Consider the following 25,831-nt stretch of genomic DNA (forward strand, 5'->3'; position numbering starts at 1 on the left):
TGCTAAGGTAGTTAGGACTTAGGTTTTTGCTTGGGTGTGTAGAGTTCCGTTAGTGGGCTTAAAAGGTACGTCTCATCTTGTCTTCCGGATACGCACTCCCCTACTAGGTACCTAGGTACCTAGCTTTTCATCCAAACTGTTTTAGAGATGCTTTCAGAGAGCTTGGGCCACACTGATCGATACTTTACCTACATAGTACACTTACATACGGTACTGCGTAGTAGAAGAAACAGCCAAGGTCCTGCTTCCTTATACTTAACAGTGCGCTGGCTGGCGCTAGCAGTACGTAAGTGCTAGCTTCAAGTACATATGGCAACCCTGGTATGCCATTTGCAACGGGTCAATAACCGCCGACCTCAGCAAGTGCATTTTCTGTTTCGTTGTTAATCGGCCGCTTGGTACGGGCATCTAACATTTCCCTACACACTTACGTCGAGACTTCCATTGACGTCGGATCGGATATCACCACGCACTGATAAGCAACTGCAACCCGGATCTCTCTGGTCTCACGCTCGCATCGAACGAAGAGATTCAAAAAGACAGTCGAAATGAAGGTCAAGATCAAAAAGTGGAACGCCGTCGCGACTTGGCGATGGGATCTCCCAGAAGACGATGTCTGCGGCATCTGCCAGGTCCACTTTGATGGCACATGCCCGACTTGCAAATACCCGGGCGACAAGTGCAGCCTGTGTAAGACGCCAGTGAAGTCCTTCAATGACACGATATCCAGCTGACCATCTGGCGCGTATGTTCCCAGTGTCTGGGAAATGCGGTCACAACTTTCACATGGTATGCTGTCTCTTTTCCATCTTTCCTCTTTCCTCGCTCTCTCGTTGACCAACACAACAGCATTGTATCCTTGAGTGGATAAAACAGGACTCTGCCAAAGGCCAATGCCCCATGTGCCGCCAAAGTGAGTCGTTGAATCCATTTTCCTCAGCGCTTAGATTCGGACGCGGCGCCTGACTATTTGGGTAGAATTCGAATGGAATGGTCGCCCCTATGCCACCGAAACGTCACTGGCCGACACGATCCAAGGCCAAACGCTCGCCGAAAATTAATTCCGCGGTACTTGCCAGGGAGCCATGGAGCTTTCTTGTAGCTTCCCTCCAGCCTGAGAGTTATAAACGGTTATAAATAAATAAGCTTATTCTATGAACAAACTACTTTCCTTTTCACATACTTATAATATCTATACTACTAAATTGAATGATTGGTAATTAATTTAGTAGGTTAAACTTGATATAAAACTTTTTATATAGTAAATTTAAGTACTTTATAAGGTATATATTCAAATGATCTTATTAGGAGGAGAAGAGTTTTACTATAAAAAAAATTAAAATAAGCTATACTTATATATAAGTAAGTATTTATTAAGATGAAAGGTTATAATAAGTAAGTATATTTAGAAGCTCTTTGAATTATAAGTTCTAAATATATTATTTAAATAGTATTTATTAGTTCTTCTTTATTAATTGTAAAGGTATAAGCTAAGAAGGTAAAGTGAAGGGTACTATAGTAGCAGTCGAAGTAAATAAAAAAAATATTATATAAATTTCCATTATTAAAAAAAGATAGTTGTATAATTGGCTTTTAAGGGTATAAGGGTTGTAAGTGTATAGAGAAGTTAAAGATAAGTAGAATAGTATATAATTTATATTATAACTCTTATATTAATATAAATATAATAGAATAGATAATAAGAAGAAAGAAATCTTCCCCTTAAAGGAAGAGAATGTCTTTTCGCACTGCTACAAATGTCTTTGTACACTGTAGCAAGAAATAAAATAAAGTATCACTTAGCCAAAGTTAGGGGTACAAGACGGGTAATGGTATTAGAATTTTTCTTATTTTTTACTCTATATTACTAGGGTCACGCCGCCTTCCTATCCCCACACACTAAGGATTGAAAATGAAGATATAATACTTGAAGTTAATAAAGTTTCATTTTTGTATCTTTTGAATTATAAAAGTTTGGGTAGAGTGTATAATTGTAATAAGGATACTATTGTATAGAGAAAAAAACGACGAGAATTCTAATTGCAAGGGCACAGAATGGGGAGATTAAAGGCAAGACTAAGATACCATCTATAATAGAAGATTTTAAGTAAGGAGAAGAAGAGGAAGAGAACTAGATATAAGCGTGCGAACCCAAATAAATACCCTAATTATATAAGCGATAGCGGAACCCATATACGGATCGCTATTAGTTAATTCCTTTATTCGTATCTCCCTTTACTTATATAATAAATAAGGGTAAATACCTTCAATAGGTTTAGAACTTATTTTAATCCGTTTTAGTACGGACCTTCTATATTATTCGTTCCTTTAACCTTCGTAGGCTTTTAATGGTATTAAATTTCCCCTATGGATCTAGCGGTTATAGCGGTATAGCTTAGCGGGCGCCGTTATATTACCCTCCCTTATATAGAAGATTTATCTACGAGTTTTGCTAATTGTCTATGTATGTAAGATCTTCTTCGAACATTTTAATTTTAGTAATTTTAGTAGGTTATTATTATTATACTCTTCCTAATCTTTATTTAATTAATTTATTAGACGTTTGAGGGGTCCTAGGGCATCCGGGTTAATTTTATGGAAATTTTAAAGAAGCTTCGGGGCGTACTTAAGGTTGGAAGTAGGTTAGTAATTAGAATTAAAATCCTAGCCTCTCTAATTCATATTATAGAAGAATTTACTATCAATTATTTTTAAGGTATTAATTTTCTCGACTTTCTATTTAAGGTTTTTATTCGTTTTTATATTTACTAAATTAGGGTATTCGGTTAATTAATTTAATGAAGGATTATTATTATACTTCTTTAAATAATTTATATAGAAGAGGTTAGAGCCTTTTTAACTATTAGAGAGTTCTAATTAATATAAGTAATTTACTTTCTTAGTAGTTTTATGATAATTATAAGTATTAGGGAAATTGAGTTTAATATTAGGGCGAATTGTTATTGATTAGAGGTACTTAATAATAATAATTTTATTGCCGATATTGAAGTTTAGGTCCCTCCGTTTTTTATTAGTTTATTAAACTTATTCTTCCTATACTTTTAGTGTCATTTCTTTAGTATAGTTTCTAGATCTTCAAATATATTAAGTATAATTTTAAATTTACTTTTTGAGTAATTATTTAGTATAGGACTTAATTTTAATTATACGGGTTATCTAGTTGAAGGGTATTTTTATTAGGTATTCGAATATAATTTCATAAACGGAGAGACCTATATTATCTTAGGGGAGGTCATTTTATATTGTATTTAGTACGGGGATTAATTTTAATTAATTATTTATTTTGTAGTAGTTAATATAGGAGTATAATTATTAGTTAAAGTAGGTATTTATAGTTTCGGCCTATCTAGTAGTTTAATTATAGCCTGCGGTAGTAAATTTCTATTTTGTACTAATTAGTTTAAATATTTTATTTATAAATACGGATATAAATTAGGGGCTATAGTCCGAAATTATTTCTTTGAATATATTATGATTTTAAAAGGCCCTTCGTAATATACTTGGGCAATATCCTAAGCGGTAGATTTTTTATATACAGTATAACTTATAATAATTTTATTAGGCAGTCTACTATAATTAGAATGTTATTAAAACCGTATTTATTCTTAAGTTTTTTTTTAAAATTAATTATAATTAAAGTTTATTTCTTATTAAGCGGTAGAATAGAATGTAATTTGCTAGGTGTTTCATCTCTAGGGACCTTACTTACCGTATAGATTATATTGTTTTTAATAAATTAGTTAATATTCCCTATTATATTAGGCTACTAATATTGAGGAAATAAGATTATTTGTATTTTATTACGGCCCGGGTGGGCTATAGCTAGCGTTGAATAGGTTTTATTAATAATACGGGTCCGTAGATTATTTTTATTAGATATAATTAAACGGTTATTATAGGTAAAGAAGTTATTAATTATTATTTTAAGTTAAAGGTCTAATTTATAGGTGTATATATAGTATACCTCTAATAATTCTTCTCTTTAGTTTACTTTTATAATTATATTGATTAGTTCGTATCCTTTTAGTTTGATGGAGTATAATTCCAATTTATTAATATCTAGTATAAGGATTAGTACCGGCTCTTTTAATATATTATTTAAGGTAGTAATAGAGGCTAGGGTAACGATTTTAATTCTATTAGCTTCCGTTAGGGGTTTGAATATTTGAAGGGTTCGATACACTTCCTTTTTATTTTTTTAAATTTTAAAGGCTTCGGACTTCCAGAATAGGATATTGGCGGTTATATTTTTAGTTCTAGGACGGTATATAATTTTAAAATTGTATTGAAATAGGAATTCCGTTTAGCCGGCCTATTAAGAATTAAATAGTTATTTTATACTGAAGTATTCGAACGTTTAATAGTTAATAATAATAATAAAGGGCTTCGATTACTTTAAACTAATAAATTTAGGGCATTAAATTTATAAAGGTCCAATAATAGTAAGTAATTCTTTATTGAAACGCTTATTTCTTCAATGTTTCAAAAATTCCCTAAGGAAGAAATAAGTGTTTCTGTCTATAGCGGTCCAAATACCATTAATTGCGGAGCCGCGGTGCCCCACTCTTTACCTAATTGGGAGATTTTGAGAGTTCAGCAAAACTCGGGGCCCGTGCATTCAACTACAAAATTATCTTCCGACATTGCAATTGAGATTGCTCTTCAACCAGTGCGTGTATTGAGATTCAACTAGTCACAAAAGTTTTGTTGTTTTTTTCTGATTATTTTGATATCTATTATAAGCTTTTCTGATATATAGTCATTGAGAAAATAAAAGAAAAGGATAATTATTCCTCTCTATATAATAGAAAAAAAAAGGAACCTAACTATCAATCGAGCTAGTAGCTCAATAGGTTTAATAACTACTCGCTCCCTTAGGTTATTGGTTCAACCCCACTTATATGTAAAAACTATATTTTAGAAAATAGATTTTATAATTTAAATTAGATTTAATAAAGTTATTATAACAATAATATAATTAAAAAACATATAAAATATAATAGTAAATAAGATGAGATTAACATTTGAAACAAAAAAAATCAAAAACCTGAAAAGAAAAAGAAGAAAAAAAAAGGAAAAAAACTCCTCCTAAAAAAACCAAAAAAAAAATGAAAGAAAATAGCTGGAAAAAAGAAAAGAAAAAGAAAAAAAAAGAAAAATAAGAAAAAAAGGAAAAAAAAGGAAAACAAAGGAAAAGAAATTGATGAAAAAATTGATAGAAAGAAGGATAAGGGAAAGTCAAAAGAAGATATCGAAGACGAAAAGGAAATAGGGGTATTAAGGAAAGAATTGAAAAATTTAGAATATAGAATAAATTTAATAATTATTTTCTTGGGAAAAAATTAAATTTTAATTTAAAAGCAAAAAGAAAATTATAAAAAGAAAGATAGAAAGAAAAACTATACTATAAGTAAAGGAAAACCTAAAAGAAAATAGATTAGAAAAGCTTTTAATAAAGAAAATTCATTTAAGAAAGGTTTTTTAAAATGAGAAACTTCTACTTTAATAATTATTATAATAATTGAAGGAAGTTAAATAGCTCTTTTTCTTTATACTTTATTAAAATACAGTAATTGGACTATATATTTAAATACTTGAAGGTTTACTTTAAAAGTTAAATTTAGAAGAAATTATATTAAGAAAGTATTTGGAAAAAGAAGTTCGTAAAATAAAGAAGTAATTTTAAGCGTTTCACTATCTTCGTTGGGTATATAAGGCTCTGCCCAAGGAAAGACTATATTTATAAATTAGATAATTATATTCCGCTTATTATATAGTCTCTAAAAAGTAGGTAACAGGATACTACTTCTTTGTATCCTTCTAGTATTAAAATAGGATTCCTATAAAGATTTTATTACTAGTATCTATTTCGACTTTAGTTTTAGTATTGTAGCGCAAATATTTTAATAATGGAATATTCATTAATAATTACTTTCATTTATCAAATATTATTTAATATTTTTCGATCTATATAAATATTTTACCTTTTTTAATTAGGTTAATAAGGGGGCGAATTATTCTATTATAATTTTAAATAAACTTTTAATAGAAGTTGTAGAATCCTAAGAAAGATCTTACTCTTCTAAAATTAGAGGGTACCGTCCATTTTTTAATAACTTTTACTTTTTTCAAGTCGACCGAGACCCTAGTGCGCTTTATGATAAAGTTTAGAAATTTGGTTTTAGTATTGTAGAATTCGTACTTCTTTATATTAGCTTATAGGTTAGTATTTGTTAGTTTAGTTAATACTTATTACGGGGCAAAGGCACCGTTATAGGTAAGCTACGATATTCGTTATTGTACAAAGGAAGCAAGAGGAGAGTGTGCGCCAGCCTGGGCTTATAAGGGTTGCGTAACCCAGTAGAGTAGGTCGCGCAGAGCCCTAATACCCGGGCTAATACTAATACCGTAGCACGGCAAATAATAGTACGTAATCTAGTTATATACTATAGTAAGGTATAGGGTATATAATCTAGCCTTGTAATACTACTTCCCCTTAAAAATGCTCCCGGCTATGAAAGTGGTTTCTAAATATATTATTTTACCTAAAGTAGGCCTTTTCAAATCTTCCGTAGATACGTCCAATTGGAATATAATAAAAAATCTTAACGCCCGTACTAAGACGGGAGGCTACTTAACGCTCTAACTCCTACTTAAGGGTAGAATACTAATTAAAATATTACTAATCTAACCCTTCTACTGTAAGAGCTATTATTACCCTTAATAATCTATTTTCACTTTGTAATTTAGTCTAATTAGAGTATATAGAGAACTTTAATAACCCTTACTATTATTAGCCCCCCCTAGGGTACTATAAGGACGTTTATAATATAACGGTTTATATAAGACGTCTATAGCTACTACTAATATAAGTCCGAGAATTCATATATTCAACTCCCTACTAGTAACTATTTTTCATATAAATATTCAAATATATACTATTAACGTCTTTTAAATCCTTCTTATCTTCCAATTTTATCTATTATAAGTATAGGCTATCCGGGGGAATAAGAGATATAAGACTACTATAAGACGTACTATCTTTTGGTACTCTTAATAGTTACCTTGTAAAAGGGTATACTATAAGGTATTCGACTAGGGTACGCGGAATAAATTGTACTAAACTCCTTTTTTAACCGAATCTATCCTTTTTATTAAGTAATCCGAGTACTTCGTTGAAATAGTTAATATAAATTTAAATTAGTATCAATTTCTAGTAGTAGAGTAGTAGTTATTATTATATTTAAAGATAACGACCTCTTCTTTAGCCGTCCTTTAGTTCGTCTCTTTTTAACCTATACTAATAGTAGTAGCATTTCGGGGTAGGAGTTATAATATCTCTAAATAGCATTATTATATCCTTCTAAATCTTTAGCAGATTATTATATTAGTTTATTAATATCTTTCTATTTAATTTAATATATCTAACGGCCGTTATTTACTTTACCGTACCTAATAATCTCTTCGAATTCCTATTCCTACTATTCATTATTATTATTATCATTATTATCGGTTTTTATTATAGATTTTCCTTAGTTAGTTAAAATATTTTACTTAATTTCGTACTACCTAAGGAGCTCCGCTATTTCCCAAAGCTTAACTATTAATATATAGGATATGGGGTTGACTTTTATATTCTTAGGGAGTTAGAATTTAACCCAGTAGGAATTGTATTTTAGTACTATAAATAGGCCCTCGAATTAGAGAACCAATTTTACTTATAGCCGTCCGGTAGCGAAATTTTTAGTATTAAATAGTATTTTATCGCTAGCTCTATACTTAGGGGCATTTATATAGTACTTATTTACCTAGGCTTTATACTAATTCTAGGCTTACTTAAATAGGGCTATAACGCCTTCCAATACGGTTTAAAATTAGTTAACTACTTCTAAAGCTCTAAAAAATTCTTTTTTCTAAATCTTTATAAAGTTTGGGGTATAGGGTTTAAATAGCTCTACGCCTATTCGCAAATAGAAACTATAATTAATATAAAAGGGACTAACGCTAATTATTTCGGAAATAATATTATTATAGGCAAATTCAACTAAAGGTAACTAATCTACTCAATTATTTTAGGCCTAATTAATATAGAGCCTCAAATATTACTCTATTTCCGTATTAATTCTCTCGGTTTATTTATTAATCTATAAATAAAAGGCTAAAGATAACTTTATTATAACCCCCAAACATTTATATAGAATTCTTTAAAATACTAAGATAAATTGCGAGTCTCTATTTAATACAACGCTATCCGGTAGTCTATATATACTATATATCCTCTCGATAAACCGTTCAACCAATTCCTTAATTTCTAATATTTTTATAGGGATATAGTATCTTATTTTAATTAGGCAGTCGACTACAATTGTAATATAACGGTAGGTTCGTCCCCTTTTAATGTATAGTATTATAGGTATTACGTAATTAATTAAGATTTATAACCAAGATTTAAAAGGTATTAGAAAAGGCTTTATATAGCCTATTAGTGAATATTTTAATAATTTAATCTTTATATATACTAAGTAGGCTTTATAGAATTCTTTTACGGATTAATATATCCCTAACTAATAATAGAATCTATTAAACGTTTTATATATTCTCTTGCAACCCAAGTATCCTCCTAACTTCACTATATATATTTTATAAATTAATTATAACTAAGTATCTTTATCGCTTAGATTGATAAATATTCGTTCTTAGGCATCTTTCCACTAGTAAATACAATCTTATTTCGTTAAATACTCTACGAATACAATTTTAAAGTACTTCTTAATTTCTAGGGTCCAATTTCTCTAGCCTTCATTTTACAAATAGGAAATTATTTCTTATATTAGGTTAGATTTAGTATAATTATCGTCAATCAAATCGTTTATCAACTTCGTTACTTTTAATTTGTAAAAGTTAACTTTCTACAAATTTAACTAGTCGGTTTAACTTTAATAAACTTCTTCTATAGTTATTAGGTATAAATATACAATATTCAGAGTATCTTTATCCTTGAAGAAGGTTGGATTGAAATAGTCTAGGTCGATAAAGAATTTTTTCCTAACTAGAAGCCTCTTATCCCCCTCATCCCATAGTTTATCTTCTAATTTCCTATTTAAAGCATCTAGTCTTACATTTTCCGGGCCTTTCCTATAGGTAATTCGGAAATTAAAATAACTAAGCAATTCTACCCACCTTATATACCTTAGGGTAAATTGCTTAGTAGTTACGAATATTTTAAAGTTCTTATAGTCGGTAATAATTTTAATTTATTTTTATACGCCCTCTAATTCTAGTATCTACTCTTCTAAAACTTTTATAATAATTAGTAATTCCTTATTATAATTATTATAATTATATTCCGCCGCTATATATTTAACTAAAAAATATACTATTAGGTAGAGGATACTATTATTTCCCTACTAAGATAGGATACCCCTTAATACTTAATTAGAAGTATTTATTTCGACTACTATTTTCTTTATTTAATTGTAAATTTTTAAAATTAGTATTGTAGTAAATAAATTTCTTAAATTTTTAAAAGCTTTTTAACATTTAATATCCTAATACCAATTGGCTATCTTCTTTATTAATTCGTATAATAGTTTAACTATATTCGAAAAGTCTTTAATAAATTATTGGTAGAAATTAGCGAACCTTAAGAAAGACTATAAGGACTTTTTAAATTCGGGTACCTCCTATAAGAATATAGCTTTAACTTTATTTATATCTATTTTAATACCTCTTAGTATAATAATAAGGCCCAAGTATTTAGTCCCAATAGTATAAAACTCATACTTATTAATATCGACCTATAAGCTTAAACGCTCGAGGCGGTCTAGGACGTTGGATATATACTTAATATATTCCTCTTTATTATCTAAATAGATTAGAATATTATTTAAGTAAACTATAGCGAACTTATCCAACGTATTATAAAGGATATTATTTATAAAATTCTAGAAGGTCGCCGGGGCGCCCTACAACCTAAAGGGGTATACTAATAATTTGTAGAGCCTGAATTTGGTAATAAACGCTGTTAATTACTTATAACCCTTATAAATTCGGATCCTATTAAATATTATAATTATATTGAATTTAGTAAAGATTTTAGCTTTATAAATAGCGTCTAATATTTCTTTAATTAGGGGGAGGGGGTATTTTATTTTAAGAATTGCGTTATTAATACCTTAATAGTTAACGCAAATACGTACGCCGCTACCGGGCTTCTTTATTAATAATACTAATAAAACTACTAATAATTAGGATAGTTGGATAAATCCTTATTTAATATTATTATCTAATTATTTATTAATAACACCTAGCTCTACGGAGAAAAATAGCTGTAACTGAACGTTGGGTAGTTCTACGCTAGGGATTAATTCAATTTTATAATCGTAGGAACGGTATTACGGAATGACCTTCGCCTCCTTAAAATTCGCCACATTCTAATATTTATAGTAATAGGCTAGTATTTTAATTTTGATATCCTACTTAGTTATTAAAGGTTTATTTACTTTTCTATAAAATTTCTTAGTGTTATTCTTAGTAATTCTTACTATAACCTCTCCTACTTCGCCTTAGAATAATTTTAGGAAGTAATCTATAAATTAATTCCTATATTCTACGCTTTTACCTATATAAATCTCATTATATATCTTCTCCGTAATTCTTATTTTAGAATTTACTTATTTATTCAGAGTTTCTATTTTTAACTTCCTCAATACTTTATCGATTTCCCCCCTAGTTGTAACAATAATTTTTAGATTCTCTATTTTAACCGTAAAATTAAAATTAATAGTATTAAGAATTACGATATTGTTAGGGTTGATAGTAATTTTACTAATATTAATAAGTCTTACGAATAATAGTACTAATAGTTTTCTTTTAGGGTTTAAAGTACGAATTCGTTTACCGTCGATAGTTTTATATAGGATTAGCTTAATTTTTAAGTATAATAGTTCGTTAGGGATTATTACAATTTAGTTGCCTATAAGCGACTTAATTAATTAGAATTACTTAGGATCTATACTGCAGGTTTTGGCGATTCTTTATAATAGTCTAGATTTTCTACGCCTAAAGGCTCTATAGGTTAGTGATTTTTCCGCCTCGACGGTTTACTCCTCTTCGGCCGCCTCGATAGTTTACTCCTCCTCGGCCGCTTCAATAATCTACTCCTCTTCAGCCGCCTTAACGGCTTACTCCTCTATAACTACTTCTTCCTTAATACTCTTTACAATAATTTCCTTTAGGGCTTTAGGGGCCTTAATTTAAAAGTCTAGCGTATTAGTAAGAAGGTAAGTACCCTTATATTTACAATTAAATTCAAACTCTCCCTTCTCTTAATCCATAAATAAATTATATCATTAGAATTATAATAGTCCGAAGATAACGGAGTTTTCTAAAGATAATATAAAAACGAATAATTCAATCTCCTTATTATACAATCCAATTCGTATATTAATCTTCAAAAAATCGGTTATATAGGTATTAACGTTACCGTCGGCCAACCGTAATAATTTAGAACGATCGAACTTTATTATAAGTATTTAACTTCTCTCAATAAATTTAATATTAATAAAGCCTTTACCCGTATAACTATTATTAATTAATATTAGGTATTATATTTTATATTTACATGGAAGAATATAATCAGAAAGGAGGATGGATTTCACTAATTTAGTTATTACTAAATTAATAAATAATAATTCTAGCGTTCCTTCTTAGTCACGGTACAACTCCCTATTTAAAAAATATTTATTATACTTATTTAAGTATCCCTCCGCTTCCAACCTATCCTTACGTCCTTTCTTATCTTCTTATAAAAGTAGCTTCCATTTACAACTTAGTACGAAAGTTCGGTATTTCCCGCTTTATTAGCCTTATTAGTATTAGCGGCTTTATTATTAGTAGTATTAATAACGTTAAAGTTATTATTATTACTATAACCGTTTTAATTAATTCTCTTCTTCTTAATAACTTCCGGGATAGGGTTAATTCTTATACTTTTAATTCCTCCTTTACTATCTCTAGTATTAATAAAATTCTAATACTTCTTCGAATCGTAGCTAACCCTACTATACCTCTAGCATTTGCCTAATTCTTATTGTTTCTTCTATAAAACTTGGGGAACTAAACGCTTATTAATAACTTCAAGCTTATTTAAGTCCATAAAATTACTACCTTAAAAGATTATCATATTTTCGGAATTACTTCCTCTATTATTATTTGGATTATTACCGCCGGAATTACTACTGCTAGATAATATTGGGTTAAAAAACTTCTTTTAGTAAGCTTCCTCCTCTTAACGCTTAGCGAATTTACTAAGGAATTCGAACCATTTTTAAAAATTTTTACTACTAAGAATATTAAATTAGTAGATAATTAAGGCCCGAAGCTAATCGGTAACTTTTTAACGGAGTATAAATATACGTATAGTATTACCTATATTATAACAATTAATATTAAAAATAAATTTATTAACAAAATTTTAGAATAAAGATTTTATTTAAAGCTTTTATAGGATACATTTAGCCTCGACCTTTATATCTATATTATTATACCGGCCGTCGAAATATTTAATAAATTCTTCAGCTATCTTCTATTTCTATAGATCAGGGTATTCATTAACGAAGATTATTTGTATATCTAATTTAATAATAAATATAAATATTTTACCTAAGTAGACGAAGATATATATAAATTTATTACATTTATCAAGGAAATACTACTTATTATATACCTAATATAAGCGAATTTCAATACGCTAAATAGCATATATGGCGTTGTAGTCTTTCGCAATTAATCTAAATACATTAAAAATAGCCGGGTTGGTAGATATATGGCGCTTTATACTATTAGTAGGTTCGATATAGCCGGGGCTGCTAAAAACGCCACTAGGACCTCCGCCGCTACCGCTACCCGAACTATTAGAATTAATAAAATTCAAATCCTTAATTATAGTATTAAAGCCGTTATTGATTATTTTAAAATTAATAACCTTATCCTATAGCGAATAGACTTAGATTTTAAGGATAGCATTATTATTAAAAAACTTTATTATCTCTACATTATAATTAGTATAAAAGGCTTCTTAAATTTCAAACTCGTTAAACTAGCCTTTAGCCTCGTTCCTCTAATAAATAATATCGTTCTAGAAGCTCTTCTAAATTTAAATATAAACCCGTTCGTCGGCCTCTTTTCTAAGTATTTCTTAATAATAACTAGCCCGGGTAGTATTAAAAACTTCTGTAATAGTATTAATAATAGCGCTAAAAACCGGAAGGGGGGCAATATTAGAAATATATTAATGAAAGATAATAGGATAAATATTAATTAATTTGCTAATTTAAAGCCTATTATAGAGATAAGCCTAGAAGATTCTACGATTATTATTATCACTATAGAAGCGTAAAGCCTATATAACCATCTTATTATTAATAATTTTCTTTTTAGAATCGGTATAGGGTAGAACTCTCGTTCCTAGGAATATAAAGTCCGGGCTATAAAAGTTAAAACCTAATAAATAGTTAGAGGGGGGAGCCTATGAACTTTACTTAGTAGGAATAGGTTGATTGTTAGCTATACTATAATTAGACGCCGTCACTTAATTAATAATAGGCACCTTGCCTAGAAGGGAATAATAGGTATTAGTAGCTCGAAATTCGGTCTCAATATTAATATAGTTATTAATAATTAATTCGGTGTCGTTATTATTATTAAGGTAATTGAAATAGCCTAGGCCGGTAATTATAATTGAGGTTGAATTTATATAATAGCTACAATAGTCGCTAAAGCTATTCATATTTCCTTAATCCTATAAAGGTTAGACGTCGGGTTAATTAATTAATTTATTACTAGCCTACTAACTACGATAATAGTTACCTATTGTGCGCGTACAGTATAATTAAAGATATAATAAACTATTATAGAATAAGGGTACTATTATAAGTAAGTTACAATATTCGTTATTGTACGAAGGAAGTAAGAGGAGAGTGTACGCTAGCCTGGGCTTATAAGAGTTGCGTAACCCAGTGGAGTAGGTCGCGCAAAGCCCTAATGCCCAGGCTAGTACCAGTGCCGTGGCACGGCACTAATAGCACGTGATCTGGTCATGTGCTATAGCAAGGTACAAGGTATGTAATCTAGCCCTGTGATAATACCTTTCGGACGTAGTCTTTATATTTGTTAGAGGTATTCGAATAAATAAGAATATTATTAATATAAGCCGTATGAAAGTTGTTTAAATATTCTCTTAATATAGTGTTAATAAAATTTTGGAAATTAGTAAGCTTATTAATTAACCTAAATGGTAGTACTTTATATTTAAAAATTTCTATACTGGTATAGAAGGTAGTAAATTCTTCATCCTTAAGTTTTTACAGATATAGTAAAAAGTTTATTAAATATCGATTTTAGTAAACTATTAGGCCTTAGTAACTTTAATTAACATTTTTTTTAATAAGGGAAAGTAAGTATCGATCCTTCCTAATAACAGTATTGAGTTTTTAGTAATTAATGTAGAAGCGGAGGCTTTTATTAACCTTTTTTATAAATAGAATAGAGGCTACCTAAGGGGACGAGTTTATTTTAATAAATTCTTTTAATAGGCTTTCTAGGATGTACTTCTTTATAATTTCTAGTTCGTTTAAGGATATTTTATAAAGAGGGTTATAATTGAATTCCTTTAATTAATAGCCTTCTTCAAAGTCGATTTTATAATTATAAAATTAGTATTCCAGTAATATATTAGAATTGTATTTATTAAAAATATTAAGGTAATTATAATAGTAATTAAGTATAATTCTTAGGGCTTTCTTATTCAATTCTCTTTCGTTTTAGGGGAGCGGTTCCTATACGGGGTCTTTATTTACTTATTTAAATTAGATAAACCGGTCGATTTTAAAGATATTCGTAGAATATATTATCCAATGGTCTTTAGCGGCTAAGTAATTAAAGAGGTCGCTATTAAAAATATATATTTATATCAGTCTCTCCTTATACTATCCCGTTGAATCTTTTTTACATTTATAAGTACTTTAATTATTAAAGCTCTATTTATTATTTCGAAATTTAATCGGTTTAATTCGGATGGGTTGTATAGGTTTTAGAATCAATACTATAAGGTAGATAAGGTTAATTAAATTCTTTTCTAATTTATTTAATATGTTAGTCCGTTTGAAAATTGTATTAGGGTTTTAGAATAGAATACGGGGATAGGTATAACCCAGCTCGCTAGTATTTTTATTTTAAATATATTTATAATTATTTGGTATAATAGGAACTATTTTTAGGGGTTGCGGGTAAAGAGTTTCGAATTTATAAATATATTTCTCGATCTATTTTTAATATTATTGAGCTTCTCTTTAATATTAATTGTAAGCTTCTCAATTAAATTCTTTTTCACAATAATCGGGGAAAGGTTAATCTGTTAAGATAGGCCTTAGAGTAGCCGTACATCTATTCATAAATTTAAGCGCTAAATAACTAATATTTGTATTATTAGTCCATTAACTATTTTTTCGCTCTATAAGTATATTATAGTAAGCTAAATCCTTTTAGTAGTTTAGGTTTACTATATTAGAGCTTCCTGGGTAAATTTTAAAATTAGAGTTCTTTATTTACTCGGGGTCGGGTTTCTATTCAGGATGGAAAATTAATTATTAGTTCTTATAATTTACTTAAATGTTGTAGAGGTTGAACTATTCGTGGCTAATAATAATATTATAGTTCATATTAATAATAATAAAGTAGTCGGAGGGTATTATTCGATTTTAAACTTTCAAAGTGGCTTTAATAACTTCTCTAATACTTTAATTAGTCTTTCTTTAGTAATTATTAATACTTCAGGCGGGAAAGTTGTTCGTAGCTTCTATTAATAGATATTCTTTTAGGTTATTTAGTAAATATAGTACTAATAAATAAGTAACTGTTTTTTCCTATATCAATTAGGGCATTAAATGTAGATAAATATATTCTATTATTAATTATAGTATATCAAATAAATATAAAATCCCCTCCTAAATTGGGTATTCAATTGAATATATTCTTTCTATATTTTGATTTATCTTTTATTTATTTTATGACCCATATTTCCCTTAGGAAGGAGTTTAATTTACTTAAGATAATTAATCTCCTTAATTATTAGTAGTAGTGGTAGTAGGTTCTCCGGCCGGGGCTATAGGCAGGGTGCTATTTTTGTAAATTAAACAGCGTTCGACGATAGCGGTTATTCGGTTGAAATACTTTCAGTCGTATTGGTTTTTTTAAGAATAATTGCGCTTAGTATAACTGTATTCCTTATAAAGAAAGTAACGACCCTTATTAAATAAATAGGTAGTTTCCTTAGTATAATCTATTATAGAATAGTTATTCTTACTATTATTACTAGCGGGTTTAAATACGGAAGAATTAAAACTACTAAAACTTCTAGCTTCTTTACTACTATTATTTCCTTTATTATACAAAGAAGAGAAAGAAGTAACTTTAGCTTCCTTAGTAATAGTCTTCAATATTTGTTTAGAATTGGAATAATTAATATAATAAAAATCCAAAGAAATAGAAGAATTTTAATATTTAACGCTTATCTACTTTTTATATTCTATAGGAAGGCGTTGGAATAGTTCGTACTTCTATTTAGTCTTAGGGCGCTGTTATTTGCTAATTATACAAATAAACTTATTCTTAAAGAAATTAAAGTTATTATTATCTCCTAACGACAACCTTCAGCGGACACATCCTACAAAAATATAAGTTTCTCCTTTTTAAACTTTTGGAGGGTAGGGTGGGTTTTAAAGGTTGTAGGTTATAAGAATTCAGACTATTTATATATATTAAGTGTTTTAAATTATACCTAAATATAATCTTAATATTATATTATTTAGTTATTAAAGTATATAGTAACTAAAATATAAAATAGTAAAGAAGTAGATATATACTAATTAAAATTAAACATATATAATATAAACCAAAATATACTACCGTCACTTATAGGAAATTGAACATCCAATTTGATATCCATTCTTCCTCTCCTATTACTATAATGTACCTCCTGCAATTCTTGTATGTCAGCTACTTAATCATTCCTGGTACCATTTAATCTGTCAATGCCTCTTGCTTGATTACCTAACCTCCACACATCAACCAGAGCCATCTCAGGTAACCAGTCATTGTACCGACGACGAACGACCGCCATCCCGCCGTCCTTCTCCTTGCATCACCGCCTCCATATCTATACCTTAAAAGTGAACATGACCGAGCCAGAATCCTTCAATCGACCAGGATCTGCCGCTGCCGCTGCCGCACGTTATTTCACCTCCTCAAGTCCCCGACCATCCGTCGCAAGTCGGACGAGTCGCTCCAGTTTACGGCGAGAGCACGACGTACAGACAGACCAGCTTCAACCTCAAAGTCGTCGCCTGTCGTCAGCACAATCCCATAGCCCGTCTCCTCAACCACCCCCTAGCGTCGAGGAGCACACGTTACCGGGAATTGACCAACAACAGCAACAACAACAACAACAAAAGGGAGAGGAAGGGGGAGAAGAAGGTGGTGGGTCCCAACCATCGTTCACTCCCTTCTTCACCCTTCTATCTTCCAGCACCCACTCCTCCCAGCGCCAGACCATCCATCATCCGACCGTGCACTACGTCTTTGCTGACGACGACCCCGACATCCTCACCGCTGCACTAGCGTATCATCACCAGGAAAGAAGCGAACAAGATGCCCCACCAAGTCCGGACAATGATGAAAGACTCTACAACAAGGAGCCGAGAGATCGCGCCGTTATTCTTGATGTGGCGCCCTCTTCCAACGGCAATGGGCTCCAAGTGGCATGGGCCAGTAGCCTGTCTTCCGACTGGGCAGTGGTCTCGGCACAAGTGATGCGCATGGAAGATCAAGCCAGCAGTGGTAGTGCCAATGCAGCAGGAGGGGTCTTTGCAGCTTCTTCGCCAAGTCTACATACTGGTCCTTCAATGCTCAAAATTGAAGGAATAGCCATCGATCCATCATCGTCGTCGTCATCATTGCTATCGTCATCGCGTTTGGGCAGCGGCGGGAAATTGTCGTCCACTCCAGAAGGTGATTTGCAGTCTTCTCTGACGGGTAAGGGTAAGCAAGCTACGATGGCATCCCCTGCACCTGAGGAATACGCGGCTTTGCTGCAAGACTTTGAGAGGCGTATCGGAGTGTTAAAGAGGGTCGCCGAGGCAGGTTCAGAGAGGCAACGGCGTATATCCTCCATGGACAACCAAGGCTTCGAACGTAATCACGGTGGTGGCGGAGCTAGCGGGAAACGAGACACACTTCTTGCCGAAGTGCGAGAAGGTGATGATGTACGTGCTCAGGATTGAGTGAAGAGCATAGGGGGAGGGGGACCGGGCGGCTGTGGGTTTTGGGTGCTTGGGGTATATGGCCCTCTGCTAGGACTCTAACGGGCTTGGTTTTCTTGGGGCCCACTTGACAAATCCAGGCAGTCTCATCCTCATTATTTTCTACCAACCTTCAAAGGGCTTCCTTCCTATTACATGATACCGAAGGGCGTACCAAGCTATGCAGCGTCGAGCGGTGCCCTGCACTTACTTCCGGTTGGCATATCGTACACTATCGTCCTAGGATAACATGAGTTTCCTGGAAGTTCAACACTGTAGGGCACATGGCGGTTACTGACATTTTCTGAGAACATCTGATACTGTTGGAAGTAAGATCTTGTTCATTATGAATGCCTTGGCTGATGTTTAAACACCGAGGTTCCGAAGCGAGTATGAGGTTTCACAATATGGCATGGTCGAGCAGAGTTTACCAGCAACTCCTGCCTAACCTTCGCTACGATCCTCTTCGAAGCAAGACACATGATTCAAGCGGCCACTTACTTGACCGCCCGATTCCTTCCGTTGTATATCCAACGGCCAACCTGCGTGCAGAAGAGAACGCAAAATACATGACAGTAGAAACGAAGAAACCGCCCCCTCTTAACTCCACAAACTCATGTCGATCCCCAGAGATGCAAGGGAGAAAAGGCGCAAAAGATAGATTGCGAGGTTGCAAAGCGTGCGCATGGCCAAACCCGACATTGCAAAACCTGATATCGCAAATAGTTGAGGTAAATGAGAGCAATCATTTGCCATCCTTCGCATCGTTATGATGACCCGGAACAAACTTTTTATGGTCTGCCACTTGGCCGCCTCTCATACTTTCCAGAATTTCGTCCGTGATGACGAAGCGCTTTCCGGCCCTATGGGGGCCGCGAGAAGCCACCGCGTTATTCTGTTCCATAAACTCGAGGATTTCGTCTGTGATTACAAATCGTTTCGCGTTTGTCGCTCCTGCAGGTGCTTGTTTGTAGGGCGAAATCATGCGGTCGAACCCTTCCGGTGAGAGCCTCTTAACAAGAGACTCCGAGTCGGCACTATCAGGGACGACGTAGTTTGACTGTCTGTGGATACGAGAGATGGGGCCGGCCATGGGAGCGGCAATCTGGATAGCTCGGGCGTTGTTCATCTGCAGATCATCGGTAAAGCTTCGTTGCAGAAGACCACGCTTCGTGTTTTGCGCCGATGAATTTCCGCCGCCTGGAGGGTGGGTGACGACAACATATACCACCACAATGATAACAATCACAACGATAATGGCCACTAAGGAGAGAGGAATTAGTTACGGTTCTCTGAAGCACCGAGGTGGAACGCCACCGCATCAGCAAACACTTACCGCAAATACCCAAGCACATCCACTTCTTCTTGCGGGTGGCCCGCGCCGTCTGGACAGCCACTTCGATCTCCTCATTGCCTTTGTCGAGATTGTCAACCACCTCCTCACTCGTCTGCTCAATAGCCTGAATCTTGACGTCCTGTTCCACAATCAACGTGTTCAACTGCTCAAACAGCTGCGCCAACTCGACCATTTGCTGCTCAATCCTCTGCAGAGCCTTGTGACGGTCCTGGACAGCACTGAGCACAGCTCTCGCCTCGCCCACGCGATTGTTCTGCATCAATGCCTGCTGGAAAACCTGCGAGTTTCCGGTAGTGTCCTCGACGGCGGCCTTGACCTCGTCCTCGGTCGCATCTGGGCGCACAATGCGGTACTGGCGGGCCATCTGCTCCTGCATCTTCTTGCGGAACGAGGATTCGACGCCCTGATAGTCTTGAATTGCTTGTCGCAACCGGCGGTCAACGCGGCCAACCTGGGCCTGGTTTCGAGGCTGGCGGCCCTCAGGGCTCGACTTGATTTTGCGGACGCGATCAGTTATGGTGCGGTACAAGGCCATGGTCTCCGTGTTGAGTGTGTCTAGCTGCCGACTCGATGAGCTAGCGGATGAATCCGCCTCAGCGAGGCAGCGGTCCTGCAGTCTTCGTAGCTCGCGTAGATTTGCTTCGATTTGCTCGATTCCATTGTCGATGTCTCGACACTCGTTCAGGATTGCAGTCGGGTCACCGCCATGTAAGCCTCCAGTGGTAATTGAGCTCATCTCCATATTGTTTCCTGATACGATGCAATGGTTAATCTGGTTGTGCTTTTTGACACTTGTCTTATGCTGAGCTCACCTCCATAATTGCCTCCGGCGTAGGGGGCGGGAGACTGGTCCCTTTCACCAAGCGGGGAATAAGCACCAGCGGCACCATCCCGTTGGTCGAAGGAAGGATCTCTTCCACCGTATCTATACCGAAATCGATGTCAGTAAACAACACGGCACGGTGATGTCGTGGTTATTCGGCGTGTCAGGTAGACGAACCCGTACTGATGGTTTTCCATTGTTAGCGATACATTCAGAGATGATGGCAGTGGAAGCAGAAAGATTGGTAAGAAGGAGGGAGGCCGACACTCTTGAGATCCGAATTGTCTGGGGCGGAGCAACGTATCGGTGGATTCATTGTTCTGTAGCAAAACGGTGGATTTCTGAGAAGGAGAATATGTTTTGAAACACTCACACTCATCTTGGAAGGCGGACGCGCACAGGCGCTGATGCTCAAGCAGGCGCTTTAAACAGGAGATGGATGTTATTCAGATCGATGTCGAGATGAAGGTATACGTGGGTAATGTGACTTGAAAGTGACGATGCTTGATGAATGCTTATGCCGACAAAAAAAAATCGATGCCAAAGATGGTGTACTGGAAATCGAGATAAAGAGAATGACTAGGTAGGAAAGAAAACTAAAGGATGGGAAATTGGCTGTTTGGTAGGAGAGGGAGAACGGGACCTCGGACTTGCTGTGAAATGGGTTTGGTTATTTTAGGGCAGCACTGCGCCTAGTGAAGGATCCAGGCAATGTACTGTGTAGGAAGGAGCACAGGAGCCCAAGCAGCGTAGGATTCTCAGGAGTTGATCGAAACGGGCCTAGTGCTACCTACTCCCTAGCCCATACGATTGTTCACATGGCACAAGTACACAGTAGCCTAACAGTCCAGGCGTTACTATTCGTTTACGTCGTGAAGTACATGTGGGTGGCGAGCACACGAATGGGCAATGGAAGTGCTGGCAGCATTGTTGTTGTTAATCATTTCTTTACACTGTGAGAAGCGCACTGTATGCTTGTTTGGGATCAGGGACTGTTCTTGTAAATGGATGGTTGGCTGGCTGGCTGGGTGGATGGTGAACACCCATCCGACTATAATATCCAGCTGTTTGCCAGAATCAAAGTCCAATGTGCGACTCTTCCCCATGCGACTTGACAGTAGTGCATCAAACTCCTCAAAACGTGTACCACCAGTCAACCTCTTGTCGGTACGCTGAGATATGCCGGTAGACTAAAAAGGGACGACCTTGAGACGAAACGCCTACTACAGCACAATGTCCACAAAGATGAGACGAGCATCGACGTTTTTTCAGGGGACCCGAGCATATTGCATGGATTGTGTTCAGGAACGCACATTTGGGTGGAGCTGTTGATCATTGCGCCGCCATGGCCTAGATGCCTATGATTCGTCAAACTTGGCCCGCCTGGACCCGCCTGTTCCGTCTTTAGTACATACCTAGTGTACAGGGCTCGAGTAGGGGCTCGGCTCAAGTCCGACAGGCATCTGGGCAACTCTTATGGGTAGTGTAGTGTATACACTGCGTTTTGTAGCTTGGACTTTGCACCGAGTTTGAATCAAGAGTTTGAGACCCAACATCGACAGAACACATGGTCCGAGTATATTCTTGTGAGCCTGTCCTGACTGGTTTCCTGGGTATTTTGTTTCATCTGGACCGTAACTCTAGCTGTCGTAGGTCCCTATACACATACTCGCGTCGAACGCAACCCAACTTGCGGGCCGTGCTAAACTTGTACTCACTTCTCCTCACTGTATCGGTCCATCACGTCTTCAGACCCGCTTCAGAGGATAGAGTAAGCTGACACATAGCTCACACTAAAGTCGCTTTGCTTCTCAACCAGATTACTTCGCTGATACTGGACAAACTGGAACTTGCCCTTACTTCCCCCGGACTGAGCACCTCCCATTTTCTCCAAGGCTGCCAGTACAACTCCAATCGGGTGTCTGCCACATACCGTGTTGTTGGTTCCCTTGAGGATGCTGTAGTAGTCGCTGTGGTCGCCCGTCTTGATTGAGTCCATCACCAAATCATCAAGCGCCTTGATGACTTCGTGGATAGGTACCTCAGCGTCTCTTGGCTCGCTTCCATCTGCTTTGGTTTTGAAGCCTGGCTGGATCTTGAGACTCGCCCACTGCGCGTCCTGGTCTCGGACGAGGCCTTTGTGTAACTGGGGCCGATAGTGGTAGTTCTTGCCCCAATGACAAAAGTCTGATGAGATGATGAACGCGTTTTTGGGGTCCGCCAGATATGGGGCCAGGAGTGAGCCAACGGCCTTCTCCCCGTCTGCAGACAAGTCTCCGACTAAGACCGGCACGATGGGCGGGAACTGGCTGCTGTCGCTACCGAGCGTCTGCTCAAGTCTCTTCCACAGGTAAGGCAGATGCATCTCCAGACAATGCTCCCGGATGTCATATTCAACAGGGATCGGGGAGAACTTTTGGTCTTCCATCAACTCGTCAACGGCCTTGCCATCCACAACTAGATCCCCAAATGGGGTGCTGTACTTTCCGAACGTAGACAGCGCGCAACCCTTCAGGTAGAAGGTATGGGATGGACCGAGGAGGAAGACACGCTTCACGTTTGCGAGGTCTAGGATTTTGTAGGCCCATGCAGCACATGGCCCAGAGTACGAGTAGCCAGCGTGCCTGTTGATAGCCAGTTAGCTTTTGCAGGAAGCGGACGGGCTGGTGGATCATTGATGGGGGCCTGACGGGGCAATAATCACACGAGCACCTGGGATGGGGAGGTCCCTTCCATCCAGCTTGTTAGGCACACGGCTCATAAACTCGTCGAGTTGGGAGGATAGCCGCGCAGCATTGCCCAGGTACCAGGAGCCAGCATGGCTAGCCGGTCGCGTTCTCTGGAAGTCGCCGTGGCCATCGCTCTTGGACCAGTCTCTCGCCGCGGCCTCCATGCTCAATTTCGGTCTGCAAGCCTCTTGGGGTCTGAGGTAGGGGTTTGATATGGAAACCGTTCATACACAATAAGTAAGGGAAGCTCAATGCGAAAAGGTGCGGTAGGTATTTTACGGACCCTATTTACAAAGTTGCCTGGAATGTGTGTTGCGGAGATGTTATCGTCAGGAGGCAAGGCGATGGGTAGGTATTTGTCAGTGGTGTGCCCCGCATCGCCGGCAGGATGACGTCCTCTGTAAAATAGAAGTGCGCTGGTCCCTTCTCAGGAGAGCTAAAGGTGCTAGGCACGCTAAGGTACACGGATAGACATACACACAAGTATCCACCTCAGCTAGCTTTACTGGAGCTCACCAGATGCGGGGTGTGAAGTCAAGTCATCACACATCCATAGCATCTGCATGTCCGCCTCGTGGTTCACCTTGTTCTTGTGATATAGGCCCACAAGAGCTGCCGATATCGTTCGTTTGACTCTGCTGGCCCTCCACTCTAGACTTCCGCTTCCTCGTCTCCTCTAAAATCTACATCCGTTCCGTGGTGTTAGCTCTAGAGCCCTTAAAACATGCCCACTTCATCGGACGTTGCGGTAATTGTCGTAATTCTGTATGAGTCGCTTTATGGAAATGTTAGAGCAGCTACCTATGCTTAGGTGTTGGTTGGAATTTCTTACTCCCGGCTTCGATTTTTATACGCCAGGGTTCAATAGTCGCTTGGTGGACTGAACAAGTCGTAACCACGATGCTAATTAGAGTAGTAACACTGTAGCCTATTCGTCCGGCCCGGAGGTGTTGTATATCCTATTCTATATACTCTCGACATGGTGCTGCCGTAAGGAGTTAGAGCCGTCCGGCGAATGCTCTGCCACTGAGCTGATCGACTGTGTAGATTGATCATTGTCCGGCTACACCCAATTAGTGTTCTTTCCCAGCTGGGATTATACTCTCGCTTCCTAAATCTAAAAGCAATCAAGACCATCGCTACTACCCTGTAGTTAAGAGCATCCGCGCAAGATAGGTGCCGCTACATAATCCAGACTTAACGAGCAATCTACTTGCAAAGATATAAACAATAGAGTGTAATAAATTAAACTGTCCCCCGTTCCTCCTTCCTCTTTTGCCCCCGGGCCCCACAACAAAATAAAGCAGCTAGAAGAAAATACTGTTCTTTTTGAATTTTGGAAAAAAGTTTATATATATATATATATATGTGTGTGTGTGTGTGTGTGTGTGTGTGTGTGTGTGTGTGTGTGTGTGTGTGTTGTAGATAAACAAAAAGAAAATACATAAATAGATGAGTAACGCCTAATGTGCCTATGGACAGCTAGAATCCAGACTCCTGAAAACGCCTTACCCAAACTTAGTTCCAGAACAGTGGTATCTTTGCATCCCTTCCTGAGCTGATGGCCTCATGGAACCCTGATAGCACTTTAGCCAACCCAGATCCTTCTCTCGGCACAAGCCAAACATCTCCTGTGTTCTCCCAAATTACTGATCGAACAGCTAAAACAAACCATCTTCCCACAAGCTTCACATAGCGAGAAGCTACTGTCGTACTCATCGTTCCCTTGTTCACGACCAGTGCTGACCTGGGTACAAACATCCAGCATGTCAACGTCGTGTTTTCCCCCTTCTCCTCCTGTCTTGGCATATCTATTGCCATTGTTATCACTCGGGCCTGCCCCACAATCCTCACAGCTCGTAGGAGTATCCAGGAGACTGTTGCCGGAGGGGTCCGAGAACATTGCAGGAAAGGTGTGAGAGGAACATGTCGGGACTGGGGCAGCAGGAAGGTTCCAGAAGCTGTGAAGCGAGCGTTGTTGACCGCGGTTGGCTTGTGGTTGCTTTTGGAGGGTAACAGACGGTCCTACGTCGTTGACAGTGCTTGGTTGCTGCTGATGGTGGGGGTTCAAGACTGGGCTTGCGGCATGGTGTTGTTGCTGTTGCTGTTGGGCGGCATACAGTAAGCTGAGGGTCCGTTCTGGCACCGAATCGAGTAAGCGTTGGTCCCGTGACGGATGGAGGGAGAGGAGAACTGGGCAGACGTACGATGGACTTCTGCCTCAGAAGGCCGGTTGTTGCGGTACCGTTTCATGGTGCGGCTGTGGAGATGGGATGTCGTGGGTGAGAGGATGGTGGGGAAAGACTTCTGGCTATTAATGACAGAAGCGATTGCGCTCAGGTCGAAGCCATGTTCGTTGGACGTTCCAGCTGATGGAGACGGCAAAGATGAGCTGAAGGAGAGCTCAGACTCTGATCGTTTGCGCTTGAGGAACATGTCGCGATGAAGCGTTGAACTTTGGCACACGGGGCAGGTTAGGTCCGGGAAACATATAATCTAAAATGGCCGACTTTTAGTTTCCAAATAATGTCGGCTTGGAATGTAG

General features: G+C 36.5%; 5 protein-coding genes across 5 annotated transcripts; 2 read left to right on the top strand and 3 right to left on the bottom strand.

Moving 5' to 3' along the window:
• Positions 1 to 548: 548 nt before the first annotated feature.
• NEUTE1DRAFT_28197 (uncharacterized protein) lies at positions 549 to 1,001 on the top strand (the record flags this gene model as incomplete). The annotated part of the gene is made up of 4 exons (XM_009854405.1): positions 549 to 690; positions 758 to 789; positions 850 to 913; positions 979 to 1,001. Coding segments are annotated over 4 exons (261 nt in total), but the record flags the coding sequence as incomplete, so codon positions are not given.
• A 16,095-nt stretch (positions 1,002 to 17,096) lies between these two features.
• Positions 17,097 to 18,509, top strand: NEUTE1DRAFT_85843 (uncharacterized protein; the record flags this gene model as incomplete). The annotated part of the gene is made up of 1 exon (XM_009855013.1): positions 17,097 to 18,509. The coding sequence occupies one exon, from the start codon at positions 17,256 to 17,258 to the stop codon at positions 18,357 to 18,359; it is 1,104 nt and encodes a 367-aa protein (XP_009853315.1).
• Positions 18,510 to 18,697: 188 nt separating this feature from the next.
• On the bottom strand, positions 18,698 to 20,754 carry NEUTE1DRAFT_67164 (uncharacterized protein; the record flags this gene model as incomplete). Its single annotated transcript, XM_009855014.1, has 4 exons — positions 18,698 to 19,640; positions 19,714 to 20,484; positions 20,547 to 20,659; positions 20,735 to 20,754. 4 exons carry the CDS (start codon positions 20,752 to 20,754, stop codon positions 19,123 to 19,125), a joined length of 1,422 nt encoding a protein of 473 aa, XP_009853316.1.
• A 1,359-nt stretch (positions 20,755 to 22,113) lies between these two features.
• On the bottom strand, positions 22,114 to 23,544 carry NEUTE1DRAFT_131235 (uncharacterized protein; the record flags this gene model as incomplete). The annotated part of the gene is made up of 2 exons (XM_009855015.1): positions 22,114 to 23,181; positions 23,248 to 23,544. 2 exons carry the CDS (start codon positions 23,448 to 23,450, stop codon positions 22,317 to 22,319), a joined length of 1,068 nt encoding a protein of 355 aa, XP_009853317.1.
• A 1,112-nt stretch (positions 23,545 to 24,656) lies between these two features.
• Positions 24,657 to 25,738, bottom strand: NEUTE1DRAFT_123899 (uncharacterized protein; the record flags this gene model as incomplete). Its single annotated transcript, XM_009855016.1, has 3 exons — positions 24,657 to 24,947; positions 25,034 to 25,425; positions 25,494 to 25,738. 3 exons carry the CDS (start codon positions 25,720 to 25,722, stop codon positions 24,933 to 24,935), a joined length of 636 nt encoding a protein of 211 aa, XP_009853318.1.
• Positions 25,739 to 25,831: the final 93 nt, after the last annotated feature.

This window comes from Neurospora tetrasperma (assembly GCF_000213175.1).
Source record: "Neurospora tetrasperma FGSC 2508 unplaced genomic scaffold NEUTE1scaffold_5, whole genome shotgun sequence".
Lineage (NCBI taxonomy): Eukaryota > Fungi > Ascomycota > Sordariomycetes > Sordariales > Sordariaceae > Neurospora > Neurospora tetrasperma.